A 25,695-nucleotide genomic window follows, 5' to 3' on the forward strand; every position below is an offset into this window, starting at 1 on the left:
TTTGCATCTTAATACAGAAACGGAAGGGGGGGTGGTCACATTAAACTAAAAATAAAACATCTAAAAAGTATTGGTATCGGTATCGGCAATACCAGCCTGGGTATTACTTGGTATTGTATCGTAATTGTAATTAAGTGGTATCGGTATCGCACTATTGAATAAGATTTTTCACATCTTAAGTATATTCCTATCACATCATAGTGAACAGTTTGATCTCCAGTGATTAAAAAACATTTTGTTATCTTGATTTGAAAGATTTAGTTGGATCATTATGAATAGGCAGATTTTCAGTAACCTCCTTTGATTGACAGAACGACTTTTGCGCATGTGCAGAAAGGATCCGAGATTTGGCACTGACAGCCCCAACAGTTGGCCAAGATTAGGGTTAGCCAAAAACCCATGTTTATTACCAACATTTGGAAGATCAGCCTATGTTGAAAAAGTCTATAGGGAGTGAAAATCAAAGTGTGGTGAAAGGTAGTATCGCCCAACAAGCAGCCCGAAAGTTAGGCATGTGGTCCATCAACATCCCAGACACCCTGGTAGCAGCAGGAGGATGAGGTGAGGAAGGGGTGGTAGTAGTAGTAGTAGGAAGAGGGAGTCTATTCCGCTTGTATGACCTGTGATATCGGGTTGGGAGGGGCAGACAAGACAGCGCTCTCTCTTTCCCTTCTTCCCACTGTGTCTCTTTCTCTGCCGGCCACGTGTGCGTGCGTCCCGCTCCGCTCCGCTCCAGCACAGTTGGAGGAGGGAGGGACACTTGACGCATCGGAGTGAGTGTGCTCGCCGAGGCTTCACTTTCCAACATGCAACCTGCCAGACGCCACGCCGTCAGCTATTTGTGCCACTGACACTGAGAGAGAGAGACAGAGGCAGGGATGGAGGTACAGTAGTGGAGCCGTACAGAAGCACAGCACAGAGCAGCGCAGCCCGTGAATGTAGCACTTCACGAAAGAAAGAGCAGCATCTTTGCGCACAAGTCAGGCGGATATTTTTGGCCGCGAGCGTCGCCGCGACTCGACAGTGATGTCTGTGTGCAAAATTTTGTTTAGTGACAAAATACGGATTAATCTGAGGCTGTGAATTCGTCAGAGACATCACTGCTGTGAGGACAGGTAAGATTGTTGTTGTTATTATTATTAAGCCATATTATTATTATTATTATTTTTTCATGCATTAACTTCAGTCGCTCTCAAGTTAAATATCCACCTGCTCAGCTCAGCCGCAGCCTTGTGGCACTTCAGACACAAATAAAGCCCAGTCTGCATCCTAACTTTCCACAGATTAGGCTCCATTAAAACCCTGACGCTGTGCAGGGAAGGCAGCAGCCGGGATTGCCTTCTCTGAATGTCACCCTCTGCTGATCTCATTTGCCTGTGTCTACTTTGTTGTGGGACTATCATAGTGGAAGCAAAGTAATCTGCGAGTGCGTGTGAGCGTCTCTCCGGTCAGTGCAGATGTTTAGTAATCCTCCGGCGCTGACCCTCCCATGAATAATCCATGCGGATTTTGCTGATTATGCCGCCGCCGCTGGTGCTGACCACCTACCGTGGCCACGGAAATCTTTCCAGTCCTGATACAGCGGGATTAAACTGGAAAAACCGGGAGGAAACTTGAGTGGCAACGCTAATAGTCTACATCATATATATCTTAAACATTGCGTTTTGACAGTGGAAGGTAAACCGACTTTATTTATGCACTTTAAGGATTAAAGTAACCCCAAACTGATTTAAAATTGAATTATAATTTAGTGTGGGTTGCTAGTTTGTTGCCATATTATGCTCCTAATGAATCAGACTTCATGCCACTGTATCACTGTGTAGCAGTGTATCTTGCAGTCACTATATAAACTGTCCAGTGGTAGCTCGGGCCTGGAGTCTGATGACCAGCAAATGCCACATAAGCTTCCTTTAATATGATTAATAGATATGAGCATCTGTGCAGCTGCAGCACATCTGACATGACCAAAACTGCTTACTCAAATCATAGCCAAACGTGATTCCTGTTTTTTTTTTCTGCTCCAGAAACATAAAATGAGGCAGTCAGTGAAAAAGTGTCAGTATGATGAGAACACCTGTTAGAGCACTACTCCGACAAATGAGCATCTATCCGATGATGTACGTATCCCACATTGTTCATTCACCATTAAGTCTGTGGCTAACAGCAGAGCAGCTCTGAACTGTTGCATAGACTTCTCGTCTTATTTGACAAGAGCTGGACTTATTCTAAAGGTTAGAAGAGGAAAAAAAGAGAAAAACCTTACCTAAAAAGGGTTCAGGAAGATTATTCTACAGCTTCAGTCTGGATTTGTGAACATGAGCGTATGATAGCTCCCCAAAAGTCTGAGACAAGAGAGCAGAGACTCCCTTGAGATTTAAGCATAAATATTTAAGATTTAAAAAGAATGGCTGAATTAAAGTGTGTGGAACTGATTTAACTTTCAAATGATCTAAAACTTTCCTTTTGAAAATGTTTAAACAAGATACTATGGACACAAACTGAATGATCTGGTAGATGCGGCTCCGGCTGCCCTGATGCAACCTCACAGGAAAATAGCCCTTCAATTGTTGCCGACGTCCTGGAAGCCAACAAGCCTGTCAGAAGTGACAGAGTACAGAAGTGACATTAAAAATATCCTGGGATAGGTGCATTTAGAGGCGCGGCATAAAAATTTCATTGCACGGTTTCCACAGGAAGTGTGTCATCAAGGTCATTTTTATTTAATGTCTATCCAGGAAAGCTAGCTCAAGGAATAGAAGAAAGGTAAATATGATGGGAGATGTGTGGCTGTTTTCTTTCAGAACTATTCTTTACATTGACTTGATGTGTCACAGGATATCCTATAATATGACATTACAGTCACATGGGCACTCTATATCAATCATGATAATTTCCCCGTCAGTCTTTAAACTGTACTGGGAGTTGCTTTCACCGGGACCGTTCTTACTTATGGATTGTTATCAATCCAGGTTAACAATCTATTAGTAAGGACTGTTGAAAACATGACTCCCGGTCTATACACCTGTTTCTGCTTGTGTTAATACAAAGCAGTGTGAAACAGCTGGTCAGTCAACATAAATTATAATAAACTGAAAATAAGAAAGTGATGATCTTATATCTTATCTTGTCTTATATAATATTAAACTGAACATTTTGTAGGCTGTTGGTTAGACAAAATGAGTAATTTGAAGCTGTCACTATCAGCTCTGAGAAATTGCGATGGATCTTTTTCACTTTTTTCTGACATCACATAGACACACAATTTCAGAAAACAGATGTGAAAAAAAGATAATCGATGTAATGATAAATGTTTTGGTCTTTAAACCATCAAAAAACTATTTAGAAATGCCCATCACAATTTACGTCGCCCAAGATGACGTCTTCAAATGTCATGTTTTGTTGGACCACCAGTGTAATATATTACATGTTCTCAAACATAAGACAAGGTGAGCAGCAAATTGTCACATTTGAGAAGCTGGAACTATAACGGGTTTGGCATTTTTGCTTTAAAAGTGACGTTATCGATTTTCAAAATAGTTGCTGATTAATTTATTGTTGATCAATTAAGATATTAAAGAACTAATTATTTCAGCAATCATTTCAATTGGAATAATTCTATCTCATCTGTAACTGTGATGGGCATTTTAAACTATTTTCTGACATTTTTATAGACAAAATGATTAATTGATTCACAGATCCATCATATCCGTCATCCTTGCACTCACTCTTAACAGACAACATAATATCAGTGAAAATAAGTGTGTTTCATTTTGCAACCACCTTGCTGATGAGATTAAAATCAGTTATCGCAGATATCCAAGAAGCAGCAAATAAATAAAAGTGCCTGGTATCAGTTGTTCAGCACCGCTGCTTTTTTGCTTCACTCTGCTGGATTTTCAAAGTAAACAGCGCTGTGAGATTTTCCACAACACCATAATGGATGAGGAAGATGCTGGCCCTTCGTACTACTTCACTGGAGTACAACGTGGTTTTATGTATGCCATGCAGTGCTTGTTTGAATCTGGCATAATAGAGCTGTTTGACTAGCTGAGCTGCGAGTGGTGAGGAAACCTTGCCTGTCAAGCAGGCTATTGAAAAATTACATGTTTATTCCGTTGCCAAACTGTAAGGTATCATGGTTATGATTAGGCTGTACTGGAGGAGTGTCAGCAACAACGGAAAAGATGAATTTTGTTTTCACTGTATTAAAGTGACTGGGGCTTATAGAGTCAGTATGGAAGGAAAGCAAAAAAAAAAAAATGTAGAGAACTCACTGCAAGGCTTGATACAATTATATGAATTTTGGTTTCTTTTTTGGGAACTACATATACTAAAAAAATATAATTACTTGGGGGGAAAAAAACTCTTCAGAAGGCAGTTCCTCTAAATTAGTTGTCTTCAGTTTGATGTTTTCAGGCAAAGCGCAGACTGGATTTTGTTGAAACAAATCTTTTATCTGCATTTGCATACAAAAAATTCCACCAACTATACTTCAGTTCTAAGACAATGAAGAATTGTTGCCTAATTTAGTCAAATGAAGGAATGAATAAGTGGAATTTACACAAAAATACGTACAGCCTTCAGCATCAATAGTGATTGCTTGAACAGTGCTGTGAATTGGGAGAACACAGCTGCCAGGGATAAGTGCACATGACTATATTATATCAGAACTCCTTAGTGTTGTCCATACCTATAGTCCCCTCTCTCTGTTCATTTTTAATGTTTAGATTGATTGAGAGATTCAGAGTAAAAAAAAAAAAAATTCATCATCACTTTTTGCTGTGTGATGTGTCTTCCAGTGAAGCTGCTTTTTACACAATTTACACTTTGTATTGTAAGCCAATCAGATTTATTGATATTGAGTTATCGAAGAACATGTTACACGACATTTTGAATATTTCTTCCCCAGTTTTTGACTAAGTACTCACTTGTTATCACAATGTAAACAGTAGTGTTTCAAATTTTAAGTTTTAGCATGTTATCAAACAGACCACATTCTGCATCACTACAGCAGCTTCATAGTATGGTTATTTCAATTTAGATCAATTTATACTTTTCAGGTTATGTTAGTGCACCATATATAGATTTATTTTGTATAGCTGTTTTTAAATATCACGTGCATAGAAAAAAAGATTCTGTCTTTTAACCATAAATTCACTTAAGCCTCCTTGACTGTTTCAATGGGGATTTTCTCCCTTTTGACCTTTGAACCATTTTCCTCCCTAATTTTGAACTCACCTGATGAATCAGCTCATATGATATTGTTCACTCACAGAAAATAGGCTTTTGCGCAGGAGAAAGAAAATCTTGTTTATTTTGCTAAATTATAGACTAATGATACATGAGCATCTAGATGTTGTGACTAACATAATGAACTGAATTGTTTATAAATGTTTTACTACTAGCCTAAATGTTTAAAATTAACATAAAAAAACCAAACATGTATTTTTTTATTGTAAACCCTGATACTGAATCATTTAATATCATTAGAACATTAGTATTTAACCTGCAAACTGTTTTTCAGTCGGTCTACAGACATTTTCATAAAAACTGCACTTTCAACCAATTTCAAATGCCAACAGCACACTATAGGATAGAGACACAGACACAATAACAACACATATTGAAGAGTATTGAAGTGTAACTTCCACTATAGTTTAGCTTTTAGGTATGAATAGTTTTGTGGCTACATTCCAAAGAATGCTATATATGTTGTACTTTTAGTTTTTATCTTGAGCACAGCAAAAAAAGCTGGTCACAATTCTTTCAAATACCATTTACAGGCCATAGGATAGGAGCAGAGACAAAAGAAAATAGCTATAGAGAACTAAAAGATTACAGATTTGAACAGAAAAGTTTGTATTGAGATTAAGATTTTTTAAGTATATATATTTTGTTATCAACAAACCATGAAGTGGGCTTATTTGGAACACCCATGCACCGCCATGCCAGACTTTTGACATATTTTGACAAATTAAACAAAAAAAACCCACTAGATATATGAATTATTAACATTTCAAATGACAGATTAGACTTTGTTTTTACAAATTTTCTCACTTAAATTGGGGCAATATATATTAAAAATGTCTGAAAAGTGGATTTGGTGGGCTTAATAGGGACGTATACCGTATCTAGTCTCTTTGGTTTTGAGAATACACAATTTGTAATCCAATCATATTAAAATAATGTATCTGCTTTAGCAATTCTTTATGATGCTCTGTCACTTCTAGGCCTTTTTTTTCAAAGCACCATGGCTCTTTGGGGTAAGGCTTCACAGAATGTCTTAGCCGGCAACTTTCCCTAATTCAAACATAGTTGCACACTGCCTTTCCCTGGGAATGGCTTTAATTGAGTGCTTAATAAGAGCAACGCCACACAGCAACCAACTTCAGGGGGGATCTGAGCGCTGGGAGAGCTGCATTATTAAATGTACTTATATAAGGCCTGCAAACATCTTCTTTCCGAGCAATCTCAGAATGAGGCCAGGTCATGATTCTTCTTGATAATGCACCTCACTTGAATGTGGGTGGTTTTTTTTTACTGAAGATCCACAAAAGAACATTTTCACATGTGCATTGTGCTCCGCTGGGTGTGACTGTTTTGTGAGAGTCATTATTCTTCCCATATTTAGTAATAGACGTCTAAGATGAGCTTTCTATTGATAACTGTCGATAAAATACAAGCTACATACTTTGAACCTGTTTCTGTCACAAGCTTTTTAGAGTTGGATCTATTTTTTTTTTATTTGGGGGGAACACATGGAGCTTACACAAACTGGATGGGCTGTCTCACACCACCAGTGACATACATGTGGGGCATACAGCACAAAGGCTAGGTAAGCGAAAGGCAAGGCTTTTTATAAGGATAAGAGATGGAAATCACAGTAAATCAGAAATTATAGTCTCCATGGGTGTTATAAGGGTTTTTTGTTATTTCTGGGAAGGATTTTTTTTATATCAAAAGTGAAAAAATAGTTCGAATAATAACGAAATTATGGAAATCAACACTGTGTAATGAAAAATGTTATTGAGTTTCATCATGGAATGTTGGATCCAGCGATTTTAGAGCTTGGCCTATACCAGAGACTATATGTCAGGATATCTCATCCGCAAGTGCAATACTAAATCTCTGGAATATCCCTAAATCTTACAAATTCACAGATCACCACCTACTTTTCATGAAAGTTACAAACCACAATCTTAGAAGTTATTCTCTGTTTGTTCATTTTTACAACAGCAATTTAATATTCTAGTTTAATGGTGGTACTGTAGGTAACAGCCTGTAACACAGGTGAGGAGATGATAAAACAAATCCCATGCTCACCGTTGAGCAGCTATAACATAACATATGTTAATACTATATGATATATCGTTACATTAGATGAATAAAGATGAATAATAATATTTCTCTATTATTATTGTATTACCTCCACAGGTTATTAGCTTTTCCTTTCATATTTATCTCACGACCGTCATCAGAGGATGGAGTTTGAGGTAAATTAAGCTCACTGGAAAGTCACTGAACCATCCGAGGTATGTTCTATGTCCCGATATAGTGATAATACACAGGGCCTAAAATGATAAAATAAATGAACAAGTGTTCTGATTTTTGTATCTTTATTTGCTGCCTCAATGAAATATATTAAGCAGAATATCACATATAGACTTATTGCTCCTGAGACTCATTTTCTTATTTTAAGATGATGGAGTGAGTGTTTCTTCTCAGATTTCTCTCAGCAGGTGTAGGTAAAAATGTTGCATTCTTGTTATCCCCAGTTTAACACTTTCAAGCTCTGGAGAATGTTTTGAGACAACCCAAAGAACATATTTGGTTGCCAGTATACACTGTTTTTATGTATATTTTGACATTTCTATAATGGTTTTTTAATTTAACTATTCAGTTATAGAATGAGGTTTTTTATTGTACATTCACGAACATTATAGTATATTAATTCCTTGCTCAAAACAGATTTTGAATATGAATTTGGTAATATGCCAATTAGTTAATGGACATGTTGCAGCTGCTCACTGGATGTTTAGATAAGGTTAAATGAGGAAATTATGATAATGTTTCTGGTCATCATTACTTGCATTCTGTTGTTTATTGAAGTCTCTTAAATACTATTTTGGGAAGAAAACTCTCTAATCAGCCTTTTTTTATATCTAGGAAGAACACTGTGGTCATGTGAAGTACGAACAAGATGTTAGGGGTGGGGGAAAAATTGATACAGCGTAGTATCGCGATATTTTGCAAGGCAATATTGTATCGTAACACGAACGTCAAGTATTGATCTTTTATTATATAAATTATACATGAGAAGTTTGTTTTTTGGCACTAATAAAATTGCTTTTTCAGTCCACTAGAAAAAGAATTTTCCTTTGTGGACACAATTTGAAGTTGTGAAAAAGATAAAATATTGCAATAAATTGCAATATGTTTAAAATCGGAATAATATCATATCGTGACACAAGTATCGGAATAATATCGTATCGTGGGGCCTCGTGATTCCCACCCCTACAAGACGTATGATCTCAGAATTCTCTCTCAACCCAACTGGTCGAGGCAGATGGCCACCCTAGTCTAGGTTTTGCTCAAGGTTCATGGCTATTGAAAGGGAGTTTTTCCTTGGCACTGTCACAAAGTGCATGCTCATGGTGGGAATTGTTGGCCAATGGGATGCACATTTATATATATGTATATATAAATATATCTAAATTATTATTATTATTATGTATTATGTATGTTTTTTTTACAACAACAACAACTTACAACTCTGTTTTAACACATTAGTTTCTAACTTATATCAAACCTGTGTGATGATGATAACTTAATTTCAACAATTCATTATCATATTGGAGCCTATTAGCCCCATCCCCGTGAGTGCTCCCTGCGATCGCTGCTGCAGAGAGGCATAAGAGCAGCATAAGCCCCGCCCACGCGACCAGATCCGCTGTGCGGATCAATCACCAACAATTTATTTACAGAAGGATAAAAATGAATATGAATTACAAAGCTTAAATATGAATAAAGTGCATAATAATAAAGTTTGGTATGGAAAAATGACAAATTACGACAGATATTAAATCAATATTTCCTTGAATATATTGAGCTTCTTGGGCAAGATTGAATTAGATTTTAAGTTATTCTGATATTATCTTCTTGGCGGACAGCTCAAGAGAAGACCTAGCCTTTCTCTCCTCACTTCATTTTTTATACCTCAAGTCTATACATGAACGGCTCAAATTTGACAGCATCACTTTTTGCCTCAATTTGGATTTTCCCAATGTGCCAGAGATCTTTCCTGTTTTTCTGAAATATTCTGGATTTCTGCCTGGAACACTGAAACCCCTTAGGATCACATAAACCTGGGTTCACTTACTGACCTAAAACACTTCCCGGATTTGTTTGCTTCTCTGTGGTTTGCTTTATGCGAAACAGCTGTTTCTTGCCATTTCTTAATGTGTCTCATTTGTATGGTTAGTCCCCTGTCCCTTTCCTCAAATTAGTTTTTTTTGCACAGAAATCATAAACTAATTATAATATATTTAAAGCTTATTAAATGACACTAATGTTTAGCTGGCTTAATTCCAACACTTCCTTTATTACAGAGATGGTCTAAACCTGCTCTATAATGTCCCATGAGATAACTTATATTAGGATTTGGTGCAACATATGTAAAACAATTACACTGAAGTAGTGAAATAAGTTTGGTGAGAACTGCAGCTGATGCAAAATGCAGGTATTCAAAACCTCATCTGTTTCTCAAATGAAATAATTAGGCATTCCACAAAGGCACTGTTTGTTTAATAGACCATTTCAGATGTCTGTGGTTCACATAAATGAGATTCTGTAGTCATTGTATCAAAGTACAATTAGCTGGTTCATCCATTTAAACCAAGGACAAGAAGAAAAGCAAAATACTCTATATATGTCTTTGCTGGGGAATAGAACACCATTCATTAGATAAGACAAGAAATGCAGATCCATTAAACCTCAAAACTTTGTTAATTTGTGCCAGACAGTTATATAGTGGAAACTAGGCCTTTATATAAGGGAAGCCAATCAAGCTTACTCTGCCTAGCCTTTACATGGTCATTATGACGGTGCATCTGTATCATTCAAGCTGGAAACATCAAATTATTATGCAGCATCAGTTTTTTGTCATAATGAAATAATTAATAAATAATAAAGTGCAGGCCTTATGTCAAACTGTATTAATTCTAAGTGCAGCTTTAGTGATCAGCCAGTTTTTCTTTAGATACGTTGTTATTGTCTCTTATTTTATGGTCTGACAAGACGTGAATAGCACCTTATCTCTAAAAAACAATAAATTGTTTAAAGAAACATTATGGATATCAGCATTAACACCATATAATAACAATTAATTGATAATTAATTAAAATAATTTAGATCAAAACACAGAAACTTATATCCCCATGAGACTATATGTATTTGCATTCATTAAATGATCTATTTACTGACACAGCTTTGGGCGCTAATATGCTAAGAGACAAATCTTTCTCATCCTTTATTATCTGGACTTCATTATTTCAACCAAGTAAATAGAGAGCCAAGAAAAAAACTGTCACGGCATGTTGCTAATGCTGTTAGCTGTCTGGTTTTGTCATAGAGCTAATTTAGTTGTGCTGTTTGTGTAACTCAAAGTCTCAGCAGCCAGGTAGCCGATGTTGAGATGATTTTTTAGTGATTTAGTGGAATATGTGTTGAAATATAAGGAAAAGAAAGTTTGCTATACTCAATTAAACACTAGCAAGCAACTAACATCAAGGCTCTAAACACATCTCTGAATGTAAACCATGTATTTCCTGTTTCTTGCTCTTCTCCTTTTGGTTGATTACCTGCTTTCAAGATCCTAGCAGACCAAATCCCTGCAATTTTTGCATTTGCTTTTTGATAATTGAGTTTCTCAGTGTGCATGTCATTAATGTGTGTTTGCACTGTAGCAAGCAAAAATGTCTTTTTGCTTTTGAACTAATCCTTATATTCTACAGGTTGAAATCATGGTTGAAATATGAATGTGTGTAATTTATGTTAAGGAGCACCATGTGAAACTTTTTGTGAAGTACAACCCCTTTTTTCTGCATAAATGGAAACACATTGACAGTGTAATGAGGAATCCCTTGGCTTAGATAGGCTGTAAGACTTTATGTAAGCTTGAGGGTAAGGTGGCTGTACTCTATAAATTCTACTATATAGAGAGATTATAGAAACTGAGCTTTGACCTTCAACTGTGTCTTTTGAGACCAAATGGAAAAAGATAATTTTCTAAAGCCACGTTTCTACTAAAGGAACTATACCTCAGAACTAAGAACCTTTGGAGGAACTCACTGCGTTTCCACCAAAGGGACCAGGGTATAAATTAAGATAAATTCCCCCCAAAAAGTCCCTACTCGGGGGGTTGTACTTTCCGAAAGTACCGGTACTTTGGGGGGGTGGGGCTTGCCTTACAGTGAATTTCTGAATGGGCGAGTTGCTTTCTCTGTGCCGGAGTTCTTTTAAGAATTACAGCAGGTAATAAAGCTTGTTAAACATCCCACTCCTCCGACGCTCAGGCGTCACAGACGTGCGTCTGGCCAGCTGATCTGCAGCTCTTGTCGACTGGAAATGTTTTAATAACCTTCCAAACTGTCGCAAACTGTTTTTGTGTTGCTTTCTCTGTGCTGGAGTTCTTTTAAGAACTTGATGGCTTTATCCAGTTTGTTATTAAATTTGTAACAAACTTTATCGTGTGTCTCTCCATTATACTCCCACACAAAAAAATAATTATATTCCAGTCAAATCTGAAGTTCATTTATAAATTTTGCTCATGGATAGTGGTTACAAATAATGATGCCTGTGCATCGCTTTGTACGGCGTATAGACCTACTGCCTACGTCAGCTGGTTAATTTGCCTGATCTTCGCAGGTCTTTTGCCCATAATGGAAACGCACACAGTGGGCTGAAGGAACCTTTTAGTTACTGGAAAAGAGATGCGGGGACTTAAAAGTCCCCGGTACTTTTGGTGGAAACGCGGCTTAATTGGATGTTTCCCTTAAAAATACTGTAATTTTCAACAATCAACAAGGATTCCAGATTCTGCTTTGGTATCTCAGCCCTCACTGCGTGTAGCTCAATGTCTGCAAAGATTTGAGCTGAATCAACTGCAGTATTTTAAATTAAATGCCCTCAGTTTTGGTGATCAAAGCTGAGATTGGAGCGGATGCCTGACTCTTTGTAAAGCAAAAGATATGTGGTGCTGAAATGGTTATAGATGTAGTTACATTATAAGCAACATTTGATAGTTACACCCTCTCAATTTGAGCATTTGCATCTTGCATGGTGCTGTAGGTACACACTTTTGTGTTTTGTGCTATTTGCACGTCATGTGAGCATGCACAGGTTTTATTTAAAAGCTCCCCTACTCTGTTAGTGAATGTTAGCTGGTTTGAATTGAGATTAACTTACATTTTTCATTCTATGTTGCTGGGGTGTGATTGCCATCCAACATATAGCAGTCAGAACATGCCGCACATCATAAAGATGGCCACATCCTCTACAGGTGTTAGAAACCAACTGGTAGCTCTATCAAATCGGGACTGTCTCTTCGATCACCGCTGCTTCTGTTTGGCTTTCCGCCCTGATGTCATTGATCATTGGACGATGGATCTCTTAGGGCCAGAGAAGTACATTAACCAAACGTGTTATCTCCTCCCAAGCTAATTTAATTCAAGGTGCGATTCTGCACCTCCTGCACAAAGACATCAGTTTCCTCTTGGAACAAGCTTTTGTAATGGACCACTTCTGGACTGTTCTCTTCATCACCAAAGTATGCGTGGCAAGTAATGTGTAATTTACAAAGGCATTAACTTATATCTTTAGGCTGCGGCCATGTGGCATCAAACAGTCTGTAAAACACAAAAATATTTCTTTTATAGTGGTATGGAACTAAAGAAAGCAAGCAACTACTCATCTTTGAGAGGCTGTACTAACTGAGAAATGTTAGTTTTAGTGTAACTAAATGTTTTAATTAATTAATTAAATAAACAAATGACCAGTTTATCTATGTCAATTTATCTATTAAGAATGTCCCTGATTTTAAGGATAAAAAAATGGTGATTCCCATGTATGTGCAACACTGGTAAACTAGAACTAGAACTAATTTCAAAACAAATGTGTTATTTCTGTGCTCAGAACTTTGGCCTATAGCCGGTAGTTGCAAATGTTGTGAATAATTTTTCAAATACAGTATGTATTTTCTGCATGTTCCTATTCAACGTCACAGAAGCTTTCCTCATATTGCAATGTGTGGAATAATCTTACAGCCACTGTGTAGTCACTAAAAAGTGTACATTTATCCTCATTTTGCACATGAAAAAGTCGATTAAGCTGTTAAGTGTATCATTAGTAATCTATCAATTTCCTGGTAATTTGTTATTGACTGGATAAATTGATTGTCTCCTCCTCTTGTACCCTGAGGCATCATCAGTCATTTCCCTTTATCAAATGTAGCTGCAGTTTATCACATCTATGATATCTCGAGCTTGAGTTGTGCTGAAACCCATTGCAAATTAGTGAATTGTGGCAGGCAATCAAGCATTATCAGCATTACAAAAAGTGAATGGCATCTGTGAATTATAACTACTTTTTAACTGATATTATTAGTAGTAGTTGTAACAGTACAGTGAGTAGTAACAATAGTAGCAGTAGCATGAGTGATACTGAAGTAGTAGTAGCACTGCTGTAATTTTAATACTACAGTGGCAGTGTGAAGGACTGCAACCAGGACTGATACCCTCTCATCCATTTGTCCTATTTGCAACATAATCTGTGCACCACAAGCAGTATGAAGTGTGTCAACCTTGTTTTTTTTTTTCTTTCGTCATCTGGGCTTCTCCTTGTTAAGTGCTTTGAGATGTGTCCTTGCAAACGAGTATGTAAGAGGAATGTGTCATAATGTGTGTCATAGTTGTAACATTACAAGCATCAGTGAGCCCTGTAAACCTTGCCAGTACCTTTGGTAACAAGGCACAGTACCTTTGGATATGCTCTGTGTAGCCAGAACATATTTCAACGTCCATTTTCCAGGCATCAAGTAACTAAATAGATTACAGCAGCAATAGGCAAGATCAAGTTTGTGAGGCTCCCAGTTGTGTGTTATCTTTAGCCGCTGGGGTGCTTTATCAGGTCGAGTTGAAAGGGGTAGATGGAACCAAAGCAAGGTTGTGAACTGTAAAACAAACCTTAACAAACTGGGGGGAAAGTAGTTACCCACAGCAACTCGAGTTCTGTGAGTGTGCGCTGTGCCCTCTAACCAGATTTTCCATCCTAGCGAGGCTCCACCATGGCACACAGATACAGACCAACACAGCAGACAGAACAGGCATTAGTCTAAAAGGTAAAGGGCTTGGTGCTTTCATAAGACACACTTTAATAAGCTTAAAACTGCTCCTGCTACTGGAGTAAGGCACAGCCTCACGCTGATGTACCCAAGACAGACTCTGACAACCCTCTATATGATGTATGGAGATAAAAGGTCTTTTCTCTGTAGGTGGAGACAGGAGACATAGCTGGAAGGTAGAGAATCTGAGATTAATGAGAATATGGCCTACACAAACAGTTTCAGGTGCCTTTTTGTATGTGTTTTTCTGTGGTTTTGTTCCACTCTTTCTTGATGTCGCTTTCAAATGTTGTGCTGTCTATGCTGAATCACAGCAGGGGTGCAATAACAGAGTTCTTCCGTGCTTCTCTGCGAGGGCAAAATTACACAAATAGTTCGTGGAGAGCTTTGTGTCGAACATGCCTCAGCTCTAAATATATTTTTACCCAGGAGACGAGAGGAGCTTTGCAAAAGGTAGATTTCACTTCTTAACTGGTTGTATTGCTTTAATTCTTACATCAGTACAGCTTTTCCAGAGGCAGCCTTTGACATTTCCTCCAACTTATTCTGTATTCTTCCCTCAAAGTTGCTGGCAAACTGGATAAATCTGACTCCCTTCACTCTGCCCTATTTACATCCTGCTTTACTCTAAAACCCCTTTTAACCAAATACCTATTAAATTGGCTCCAGATTTAGAAAGAATTTTAATGTTCAGTGAGGGAATGGAGAATTAAATGTACCTTGTGTAATGTTTGACAGCCCGTGCCACTCTAGACTGATGTATTGAAGAGTGAGTCAGTGCATCTTTGTGAGGATGTGCATGCTATGAACACATAGGTGTAGAATACACATTTCTGGTGATTGCAAAGGGCAGTATTGGCTGCTATGGGTCTTAAAAGATAACAGTACAAATAATAAAAATAAAATCATAAAAGACAATAAAAAGTTAATAAAAATAAATAAGGACGCAAAAGCCTGCAGACCTGTGTAAACAAAGGCTTTGCACATTTTATGAGGTAGAAATTGCATTCATCAACAACCCTAACTCCTACAGCCCAAACGGCATATTTCTGCACCAGAATTGTTCCTCTTCTTTTTGTTCTGCCGAAGCAGAGGCTCCAGCAAAAAACAAACAAACCATGGTTTAACTTTTGCCGCTACACAACATCATCCAGTAAGAAGCAATAAGTATTTCTACTGTTTACCTTGCGAAATCCTATTTCCCAGTCTTATAAACAGCTGTGCAGAGTTTTAGCATCTAATATGCCTTCACATTCGTGGATCTGTTACTCAAACCGGACTTCCTAGCCGCTTATATTTTTTAATATATGGCGGTTTTTGGTCTGAATGCCAGCTAAAGTGATAGTGGGGTACCCAGTAACCTAGTGGTAAAGGTGCATATTGTATAACCACATATGCCATAACCATCTCCATTTTGTTCCTTACACTATCACTGTCCAATGAGGAAAAATGCCAAACAATCTTAAATAAAATTGTATGATGTCCAGTAAGAATAAAATATTTGCTGAGAACTAACATAAAAACATACTCTTTAGAACCTTTGATCTTGCCAACGCCAACGCCAACTAGTCGTGCTGCCAATGCAGCATGACTTTTCAAGATTGTCCATTACAACAGTGTTACGTTCATTTATTTGTGGCGGCCCGCCACAATATCAACGCTGACCACCACATTTTCTAGGCCTGTTTAAAATCGTATTTAATTGCAGAGCGCCGTAGTGCATTTCCGCAGCACATCCTTTTGATTGTCCCTCTCTCTCTCGCGCTCACCTGTCCTCTCTCTCCCTCATGAACACAGTCAGACAAATCTGTCCAACACAACGCTGTCAATGTTCGAGACCCAGCTTAAAAAAGTTATTAGCAAGCATGTAAGGGGCCTAGCTAATAAGCTAGAGGCTAAATAGCTAACAGTCAATATCAACTGCACGTGCACCTTAACCCCCCCCAACCAAAAAAAACAATTTCACGTTTGGGTTTCCTTTTAATAAAAAAGTTTTAGCACTGACAGTCTTTTAACACAACACGTTTTTTTCTTCACCTCAGCCTCATTCATGCCCTCAGCTTCATTCCTGTCAGTGGGGTTTGAGATGCAGAGAGCTGCTACCTTCCTGCCACTCAACAAACTTTCGAGTTATAATTCTCACTCCTGGGAGTCTGTGTTGAGGGAAAAGTGCACAACTATTGTGAAATTCTTCTAGATGTTTCAGCGTTTGTCATCTTTTGGGTTTACACTTTTATGAGCATGAAAGCTATGAGGCTTCAAGCAAGAACAATGCTGTAAGAGCTTATCGGAGTGGCTTTGCTTTCATATTTACTTAAAAGTAGCTGTCCCTAGAGTTAGTGATATGGAAATAAATGTATATTAGTTAACATGTGTTCATATGCCAACTATCCACCCAACACTGAAACCCTTCCTTTTTTTTCTTTGGAGCAACTTTCAGGAAAGTGGAAATGGGAGTAAGTTGCACCATGGATTTGATGGTTAAAAGGGAGATTGAAAGACTTCAAAGTGAAGACTTTAACTGGTGGTTGATTTAATATATCTTAAAATCTGATGATAAAGTTTAGTTCATCTGCTATAAATGCAGTTAATTGTTGCTACCATCACAGTGCTCTTTGCTATACAATCCTTCTGTCTTTTTCTGTTCCGCACATTGTGAAATAAGCATGCAGAGCAGGGAAAGACTGCTTAGTGATTTTCAAAGGTGTGGCTAATGAGAACCATATCCACATACCTATCTAACCTGTTTTGTTTTGTTTTTTTGATACAGATTGGGAAACCAGAAAGGTGCGAATTGGATACCATACATTTGTGATTGGATGTGAGACTACTTTGACCCTACAAAATTGAAGATGATGTTGCTATGGAAACTGCTGGTGCTGCAGTCACTTATGGGGTGTCTTGCAGGTAAAGTATCTTATTAAGAACTTTTGATGCATGCCAAAGCTGCCTTTGTGAAGTATGAGTCCTTATTCATATGTATTTGGGGCAGGTGACGGTATGAAAGCTGTAGTTTAGAAAGAAGCAACCTCAAGTAGATTAGCTATAAGGAAACATATTTTTCCCATTGATGTAAAATAATAAGAATGTAGAATTCATTCAACAAGGAAGTCATTGTTAAAGTAAACCATTGTCTGCAAAATACTTGGCTTATAGTGTTGTATTTGGCGTTCATAAAAAGGTTAGAGATATCATTCTGAATGTGAATGAGGGGAGTGTACCAGGAATAAAAATATTCAGTTTCTCTTAGTTTCACAGATCAAAAATAAGGGCAAGATTGATAAAAGCTCCATAATAAGTAGTGTTGTTAGCACACATGCATTAAAGGTACCCTTTTCATCACCCTTTTAATTAAGGAGTGCTGTGGAGCAATGTTTTAATGAGTGGTTCCTCCGAATGTAAACATAACTATATTTGTCTTTGTTTTTTTAAACCACAGGGTACATTTAATGTAAGTAAAAGTGTGTTAGTAAAAAGGAAATTATTTTATTATTATATTTAAAGTCACATATAAATAGAAACTTTTGCCAAAGACTTCATTGTTGTGTGTTCATGTTTCACCAGTAACAAAATTAATTAAGTGTAAGAAAAATAAATTACCTGGATTAATTAACCATTTAGTTTAGATAAGTTACCGATCAGTCAGCCAGTGATTCAGTGAACCAATGAATTAATCAATCAAGTCAATCACCAAAATATGTACAATAACTACTGTTAATATTATAGCTCCAGTAATTCTTTTGTTAAAGAAATTCTGTAAAAGAAGGTTAGGTTCATTTCTGAAATTCATATATAAGAGGCAATGATTTATCAGGAAATCTTCAATTTCCAATGTCCATCATTCATTTACCGTGCAATAAAGTAGAATTATAGCTTAATTATACCATGGTGCCCATTTGAGCCTGAGGCTCCCTGGCATTGATCACATTTTGATGGAGGACTTTAATTTGTCTCCTTTACAAATAGGAGGGGTCACCAGAGAGCATCAGTTGAATCACTCAGTGTTTAAGGTATAATCCGAATCCAGATGAAGAACTGGCTCTGTTGTAACGGTTGAAAACCTCTTTCTCGGTACTCAAAACACATTTGGCTTAAGTTGTGAACTCCTTGCCCTCTTCTGGACATTAGATTATCAGATTTGTTAAAAGGAACCTGTAGTGATATGCTTTGGCCTTGTGGTTTCACCTATGCATGTCGCTGCTCATCTTATGGTAGTTATTAACAATCGCACATCATCACACAAGAGATATCTGGTGTTAATTGGCCAGGGTGCTTTGGGTGTAGATGAATCCTCATGGAGTTGATACCTCATGGATGTCATTTCTAGAAATAACAGATCTGTTATGGAGAAATGCATCAAGGGTGCAAACATAATCTGACATAAATACAACCAAGTGATTGCGGATCTTTTTGGATTACATTCAAAGAAAAACAACGTACTTTCAACCATAACATTTTTGTCTAATGATGGACGATGTGTCTCCACTTCCTTCCACTGTACGGCTCAGCTGCCCATCCATTAATATAGAGGGGACCTGGTTTATGACCTATACTGCGGCCAGCCACCAGGGCAAGATTGAGATGTCTTCGCTTCACTTTCGGGGAGCTGCCATGTTGTCCATCTTTATACACAGTCTATGATCGCAACATCTACCAGCATCTTGTAATATGAGAACACAATCCACTCATCTTTGTCATGTTCAGAGTCAAAAAATCTATAAAACAGTCCTATCACCAGAAAGAACTGTTTATTGTAAGTCCAAGCTTTTTCAAGCCCAATGCTAAAAGTAGTGAAATTGTTTCTACAATATTCGTGTGTGACAACTATAGAGAGCCGAAGTCATGACATCATGTCTGGGCTAGCCTGTGTTACTCTAGCTTCTGTAGAGCAATTGAGCATTTCTTTCATTGGTCTTTCTGAAAATATTAAATGTATTAAAATCACAAAGGTTTAAATTTTTAATGCAAGAGCCATAGTGATTAATAATAATAATATGGTTGTAACGGTTAGTTTTCTGTCTATGTAGAGTGAATTAGATGTCTGCGTGTTGTTTATTTGCTCTGATAATGCTAATCCAACACATCTTTGTAGTAGTGTCCATGTTGATTTCACATTCCGACTTAAGGTCACATGAACACACACTGAAGTCAGAAGAACGACTTCACAACTCGGAAATCGGACCATCCGAGGAGCATGTGAATGCATAGTGAGTCGTTGGTTGCAATTTGCAACCCCCACCACTAGATGCCGCTAAATCTTACACTCTGAACCTTTAAAGCCTGCTAAAAATATTGAATCAACAAACACAAAAAATACCATCCATATCTAAACATACGGAGTGAATAACGTGACATGCAGTTGAGTACATTCAAAAGCTGGATTCACCGATGTCAATGGGATTTTGAATGAGGATTTCTTCCTCTCGTAACAGAACCCAGAAGTTTCTAAACTACGGTTAAGTTATGGTTATGGTTAGACTCTCCTGCAAGAAAGTTGGATGCGCAAGCCTATCCACCACCTCAGCCTCATCAAAACATTAGTGGTCGACCAATTCATTTTGCCGATCTTTGATATCTTGAAATAATCTGCATCGGCCGATGTCAGCACTTAATTAGGCTGATTTATGCAACAATGTTTATTCAAAAACATTGTTGGGCATCCCCAGCCTCCAGCCTCCTGATGATGAGCCAGGGTTGTGAAACATTTATCAGATGTGTCATTTGGGATTGTTGTGGAACTGTAAGCAAGAGTAACTGTGAAGCCTTTTATTGTTGGTCCGCCATTGTTGAACACATTACATAACAGAAACATATTTTCTTCATCAGTAGTGCTCATTTACATGATCATGCCAGTGCAAAGTTTGTCAACAGTAGAGTTACATTAACAGCCACCTGGCAAAAATATTCTTAAGAGGGCAAAGCTAGATAGCCATGTATATTAGATTGTAATGTGCGCGGAATAATGGAATCATACATAACTGTTCTTTTTTTTTTTCATTTTAAACCCAAAGACTGATTTTTTCTATTTTAATAACTACACAGACATGCAAAACTCCCACACCCATTGTTTTTTATGTAGGCCTGTCCACTTGTAGTGTCTTGGCATGCATTCATACATTGGGATACCTCACTAGATGTGTGACAACTCTTTTTTAAAAGCACTAATTTTATAAATTATTATTAATATTAACATTGCTTCCGGAATCATTCTGGCAACATTCTGGCTACTGTACCTTCATTACTTCTCTATGTATGGTGTGTCTTGTGTGTACTACTGGCATCACTTGATGCAGTGCATATATTATTTATTAACAGCTTGAGTGTCTTAATATGAATATTTGTTTTCTCTTTCATGCAAACAGCTTTGATGTAAAAGCAAGAGTAGGCTAAGCAGATTTGGGGTTAATGAGGACACAGTTCCTACATCTTTAAACTAAAGAGTGAGAGCAGTGTATGCTCTCACAGACCCGCTGAGAGCATCCATGACCCATAGCCGTGAAAGGGTCAACTCAAATAGGTTTATCCTCCTTGCAAAACCCACGAGACATGAACATTTGCTTTAAACAATCTTTCAAGGATTGGTATACTCAGACCTGAACATGTCTGAATAAATGTCTTGGGGTATTTTTTAGATTTTTAAGCTCGAGCACAGGATTATAATTGTAAATGCTCCGTATTTGTATAGCGCCTTTCTAGTCTTTGCGACCACTCAAAACGCTTTTACACTACATCTACACACTGAGCCTAAGTGCTCAAACAGAAACTAACATTCAAAAACATCCATACACTGGCAGAACAGCCGACAGGGGCAATTCGGGTTTCAGTATCTTGCCCAAGGATACTTCGACATGCAGCCTGAAGGAGCTGGGGATTGAACCGCCGACCTTCCCATTAAGAAGCAAATCGCTCTAACTCCTGAGCCACAGCTGCCTGCCCCGTGCTTTTCAATTCTGAACTAGATGATAGGGCCTTGATATGGATTAAAAAGGTGGCTGAAAATTGACTCCTGGCAACAGGAATGATGCACAATATGCAGACCTAAAAAGCTTGGCTTTAATATGCTGCAGAGTGCGAGAGTAGATTTGCAAGTAGGGGAAACTCATAGAGGCTTGGGGAAAGGAATAGTACAGATGTTTATTGCGGCTTTGGTTACACTCCTCAGCCTTTAGGGATATAAGTTGATTTGTTTTGCATGCACAAATGAGTAAAAACCATGATAATAACACATGTGCTACTTGAATCTAAAAATCCAATTACATTTTTAAAAGACTCATATACATATTGCAGCTGGCCTAGCGGAGCTTCTGCCAAATACATCTCAAAGTGCTGCTTGATTATGTACAGTAATAATGAAGGCAAAGCCCAAACACAATGACAAAAAAGGAAAATATTATAACAATAATATAATGCCAAAATTAAGCTATTTTATAAAGGGCACTACTTCTGGCAGTAATAGTGGCAGAAGTATACAGAATTATACACATAAACAAATCACACACTCTGAGTCAAATCCTCCGCCATGCTAATCTGTAACCCACAAAGTCCAGTGAGTGCAGTAGAAATGTGATGCAGCCGGACTCAGTGAACTTTCCGGGTAACTCCTAGCAGTAGTGGCAGCACTTGACCTCCTAGTGCCAGATGGCCCTCACCTTCAGGACTCTCCCTCTTTGAATGATGCTCTGTATTTCTTGATTTTGAAGTAAAATAAACTTTGTCTTTGTAAATTTTTGAACGCATTGTTATGTAAGCTTTCCCTTTTTAACACCCTTAATGGCAGTTTACTGCAACCAAATGGACCACACCATGAGCTGTTATTTACTTACTTCAGTGCCGTACTGGCACTTCTACATTTTACTTTTTGGCTTACAGTGACTTTTTCTTGCACGCCAGCACTTCTCACAATCTGCAGACAGTAGCAGAGCCCTGTACTCTCACTAACAAGTTGCGTAAGGCATATTACACGAAGGCCCCGCCTCCTCGTCATGTCAAAGTGGGTGCCCGTGTTTACAACTTCGATGAGAGGAGGAAGCCAGCCTATCCTTTTTGTCACACAAAAAAACACCACCATAAAAGAGAATTGTGGGAACAGCAATCAGGAAAACTTTTATTCTCTCCTCTTCAAGTTTGATGTCAGCAAATAATAGTAATGTCAAGTTGATGTGTTAGCTGGGCAGCGCATCTGTCTTGCTTGCCAGCCTCTTCCAGGTCTGTGTTCTGTGCCCATAGGATATTCACTTAAAGTCAATAAACATATTTTGTCTATACCTCATTCTGTTCTGCATGGTCTGCATATTGACAGATGGAGTAAACTGTTTTAAAAAAGGGAGTGTGAGGTGACATTCCATTAACTTTACAATAGTTTCTTTATCTAATAATTGAAATAGTTGTCCCCTTGATTAAATAAATGTATGTCGTGAACATCAGCAATATCTTTAAAACTATTTTTTTTCACTTCAAGCGATGGCTTGGCTCCTTGACGTATTCCACCACATATCTGTGTGCCTGCCAACTCTGAAGCTAAGCCTATGCTCTTGTTACAAACAGTTGTTGATTTTAGTATATTGAACATCACAGTAACATCAGTGTTAACACATATGTCTACATTATGTACACACTAGGTTATTTAATCACCCTTGCAACGTATACATAATAGATAAGACATGAAAACAGAACTCAAACTAATCATAAATACACAAAGATACACACTCACCACAGTTATATAGAAATACAATTTTGAGCTTTTGTTTTATTTCCGAATAACACTTCTTTTTTCAAACATTGTTACATGATTGATTCTTTAACTTTTAACATTCTTACAGACAGTTTCTTAACAAGTGACTAACAAATGGAGCAATTAAACAGATCATATCTATATTAGTTATAATAAATGATTCAAACTGTCAGCCTTTTTAATATTTCATATGTAAAGTAACATCTTACTGCTGATATAAATAAATGTTAATAAATAAATGCTTTGCTAATATAGCAACGATTCTTCTGTGCTTCTGTGCTATGCATTAAATATTTAATTCAATTATTGAAATATTTATTTAAGGTGATCATATAGGGATCATATATATACTGTACATACATATACTTTTTTTGTCTTTGACCTTTATTCGCCTAAGGATTGGTTGCTGAGCACACTTACTTTTTTCCCCGCGTTAAATGATTTATGCTCATACTCACAATCACTCATGGGAATTCCCAGTGTGATCAAATTTGTGTGTGCTGTTCACCATTGAGCTGCTATACTACTTTGCTCAACAGTGATTGCTGAGGGAGGTGTGTGAGTTTCAGGTTGTGTGTGTGTGTGTGTGTGTGTGTGTGTGCAGATTGAATCAGTTCATAAGTGTCTTCCGCTGAAGTATGAGTATCCGCCAATATATATATATCTCCCATCTGTGATATTCACAGGCATTGTTTGATGGAGCCCAACAAGAGTATTGTTGCTGAGGTAACAACTAAATACACAAGCATTATTTTGCAAGTACAGTCATCTACAGAATTAAGAAATGTCAGACAAAAACCTAGGCTATGATAAGATACAGTAAATATGACTTTATTTATCCGGGGGGGGGGACACAAATTACTATACCTTACTCCTATTCCTATACCAAGTAGTAATAATAAGAGAAGATAAAAGAGGAATTTGTGCAAAAAAAAAAAAAAATCCAGAAATCTAATAGTGACTGAGTGAATATACTATTTATAATATAAGTATAGGTATAAGTATGAATGCTAAATATAGTGTACATGTACGTATGCAAAAGAATAAATTATTATACACTACTCAAAATAAAATAATATAATGGAACACTTAATCAGAGTATAACATGAAAAACTTCAGGGATATCAATCTGTCCAGTTAGGAAAATGAAAATGACAACAGGTGCACTGGAGAGGCAACAAGAAGACATCCACCAAAATGAGCATTTTGCTAGTGTCCTTGTCACTACTTGTAGCATGAGGCGGTACACACAGCTCAGTCAGATTGCACATCCAGCCCAGCACTGTGCAGCTTGATTGGCCAGATTCGCCAGAGAATACCAGAATAGGCAGGTCTGCCATTGGCACCCTGGTCTCTTCACAGATTAGAGCAGGATCACACTGAGCAGATGTGACAGACGTGAAAGAGTATGGAGATGCCGCGGTGAACGTTATGCTGCCTGCAACATCATCCAGCATGACCGGTTTGGCGGTGGGTCAGTGATGGTCTGAGGAGGCATAGACTTGGAGGGTCACACAGACCTCCACGTGCAAGCCAGTGGCACCCTGACTGCTGTGTTTAGCCATTGTCAGACCTTATGCTGGTCCAATGTGCCCTGTAATACATTCCCCAGACCTTAATCCAATTGAGAACTTCTGGGACATGATGCACTGGGGGTATCCAACATAGCCAAGTGGTGCCAGAGACTGTGCCACAGAAATGCGATTGATTGACTGGAAACCTGGCGAGGGTGTACTATGCTGCTCAATCAGTGTCAGGTTACCCCAGGAGACACAGTTGTAAGCCTTCTTCCACAAAACACTGGATGGTTAAACTCCCACGACCCCCCACTAACTGGAGTCGGTTGTCGGAGAATTACTAAATTGGTCTATTACAAGCGAGAGGTGTCACCTGGTTTTATTTTCATTTACCAACTTTTGTATTGAACCTCAAACTGAGTTTTTTTGTTTTTGTTTGCAGGGACAGAAAAAAAATAGGTTTTTGTAAGGATATGGACTCTTGTGAAGATTTGATTCGCTTACTGTATAACACACTGTGGTGAACTTTGTGTGTCATCTGTAGGTAGGCCTACCTGATGATATATTATGATATATTATCATATTATTATATACGATATTATTTAATTGCATGACTTGACTCAATTTATCTTTCTCTAAAATTATTATAATTTGATACCACTGCGTATAATAATACTTCATGCAATTCATGCATCACCTAATTTCATCATAACATAGGAAAGAAAGAACAGTGTATGTTTAATCCATCAAATATTGTGTTGGTCATACTACACACTGATTTATTGCCTATCTGTGTTGAATAATACAGAAGATAAAGAGCTTGAAAATAATCGCATATTAAATCGCAATCGCATATATATATATAATATTGGCAATTTTTTTTTTCCAAAATCGTTCAGCCCTAGGATGTGCTGTGACAGAAATATCTATTCTAACAGTTACATGAAAGCATAAAAGATTTTTGCAGATATTCTTCATTTTTGTCACTTTTAACCCATTTTAAGTACATCGCTGGCTTGCCCTAACGTTCAGTGGGCATCCACCAGCAT

At 37.7% G+C, this 25,695-nt stretch overlaps 1 protein-coding gene across 2 annotated transcripts in view; it reads left to right on the top strand.

Annotated features, from left to right (window-relative positions):
* The first annotated feature begins 537 nt into the window (after positions 1–537).
* Positions 538–25,695, top strand: part of cntn4 (contactin 4) — a 165,484-nt gene continuing 140,326 nt past the window's right edge. For both annotated transcript variants that reach the window (XM_038697795.1, XM_038697796.1), the window contains exons 1-2: positions 538–1,115; positions 17,169–17,305. In XM_038697795.1, coding sequence (XP_038553723.1) covers positions 17,251–17,305 — 55 coding nt within the window. In that variant the 5' untranslated portion in view covers positions 538–1,115; positions 17,169–17,250. The remainder of the gene's footprint in view (positions 1,116–17,168; positions 17,306–25,695) is intronic.

The sequence above is a fragment of the Micropterus salmoides genome, unplaced genomic scaffold (assembly GCF_014851395.1).
Source record: "Micropterus salmoides isolate LMB-PRFRI ecotype aquatic unplaced genomic scaffold, ASM1485139v1 Ms_hic_scaffold_4, whole genome shotgun sequence".
Lineage (NCBI taxonomy): Eukaryota > Metazoa > Chordata > Actinopteri > Centrarchiformes > Centrarchidae > Micropterus > Micropterus salmoides.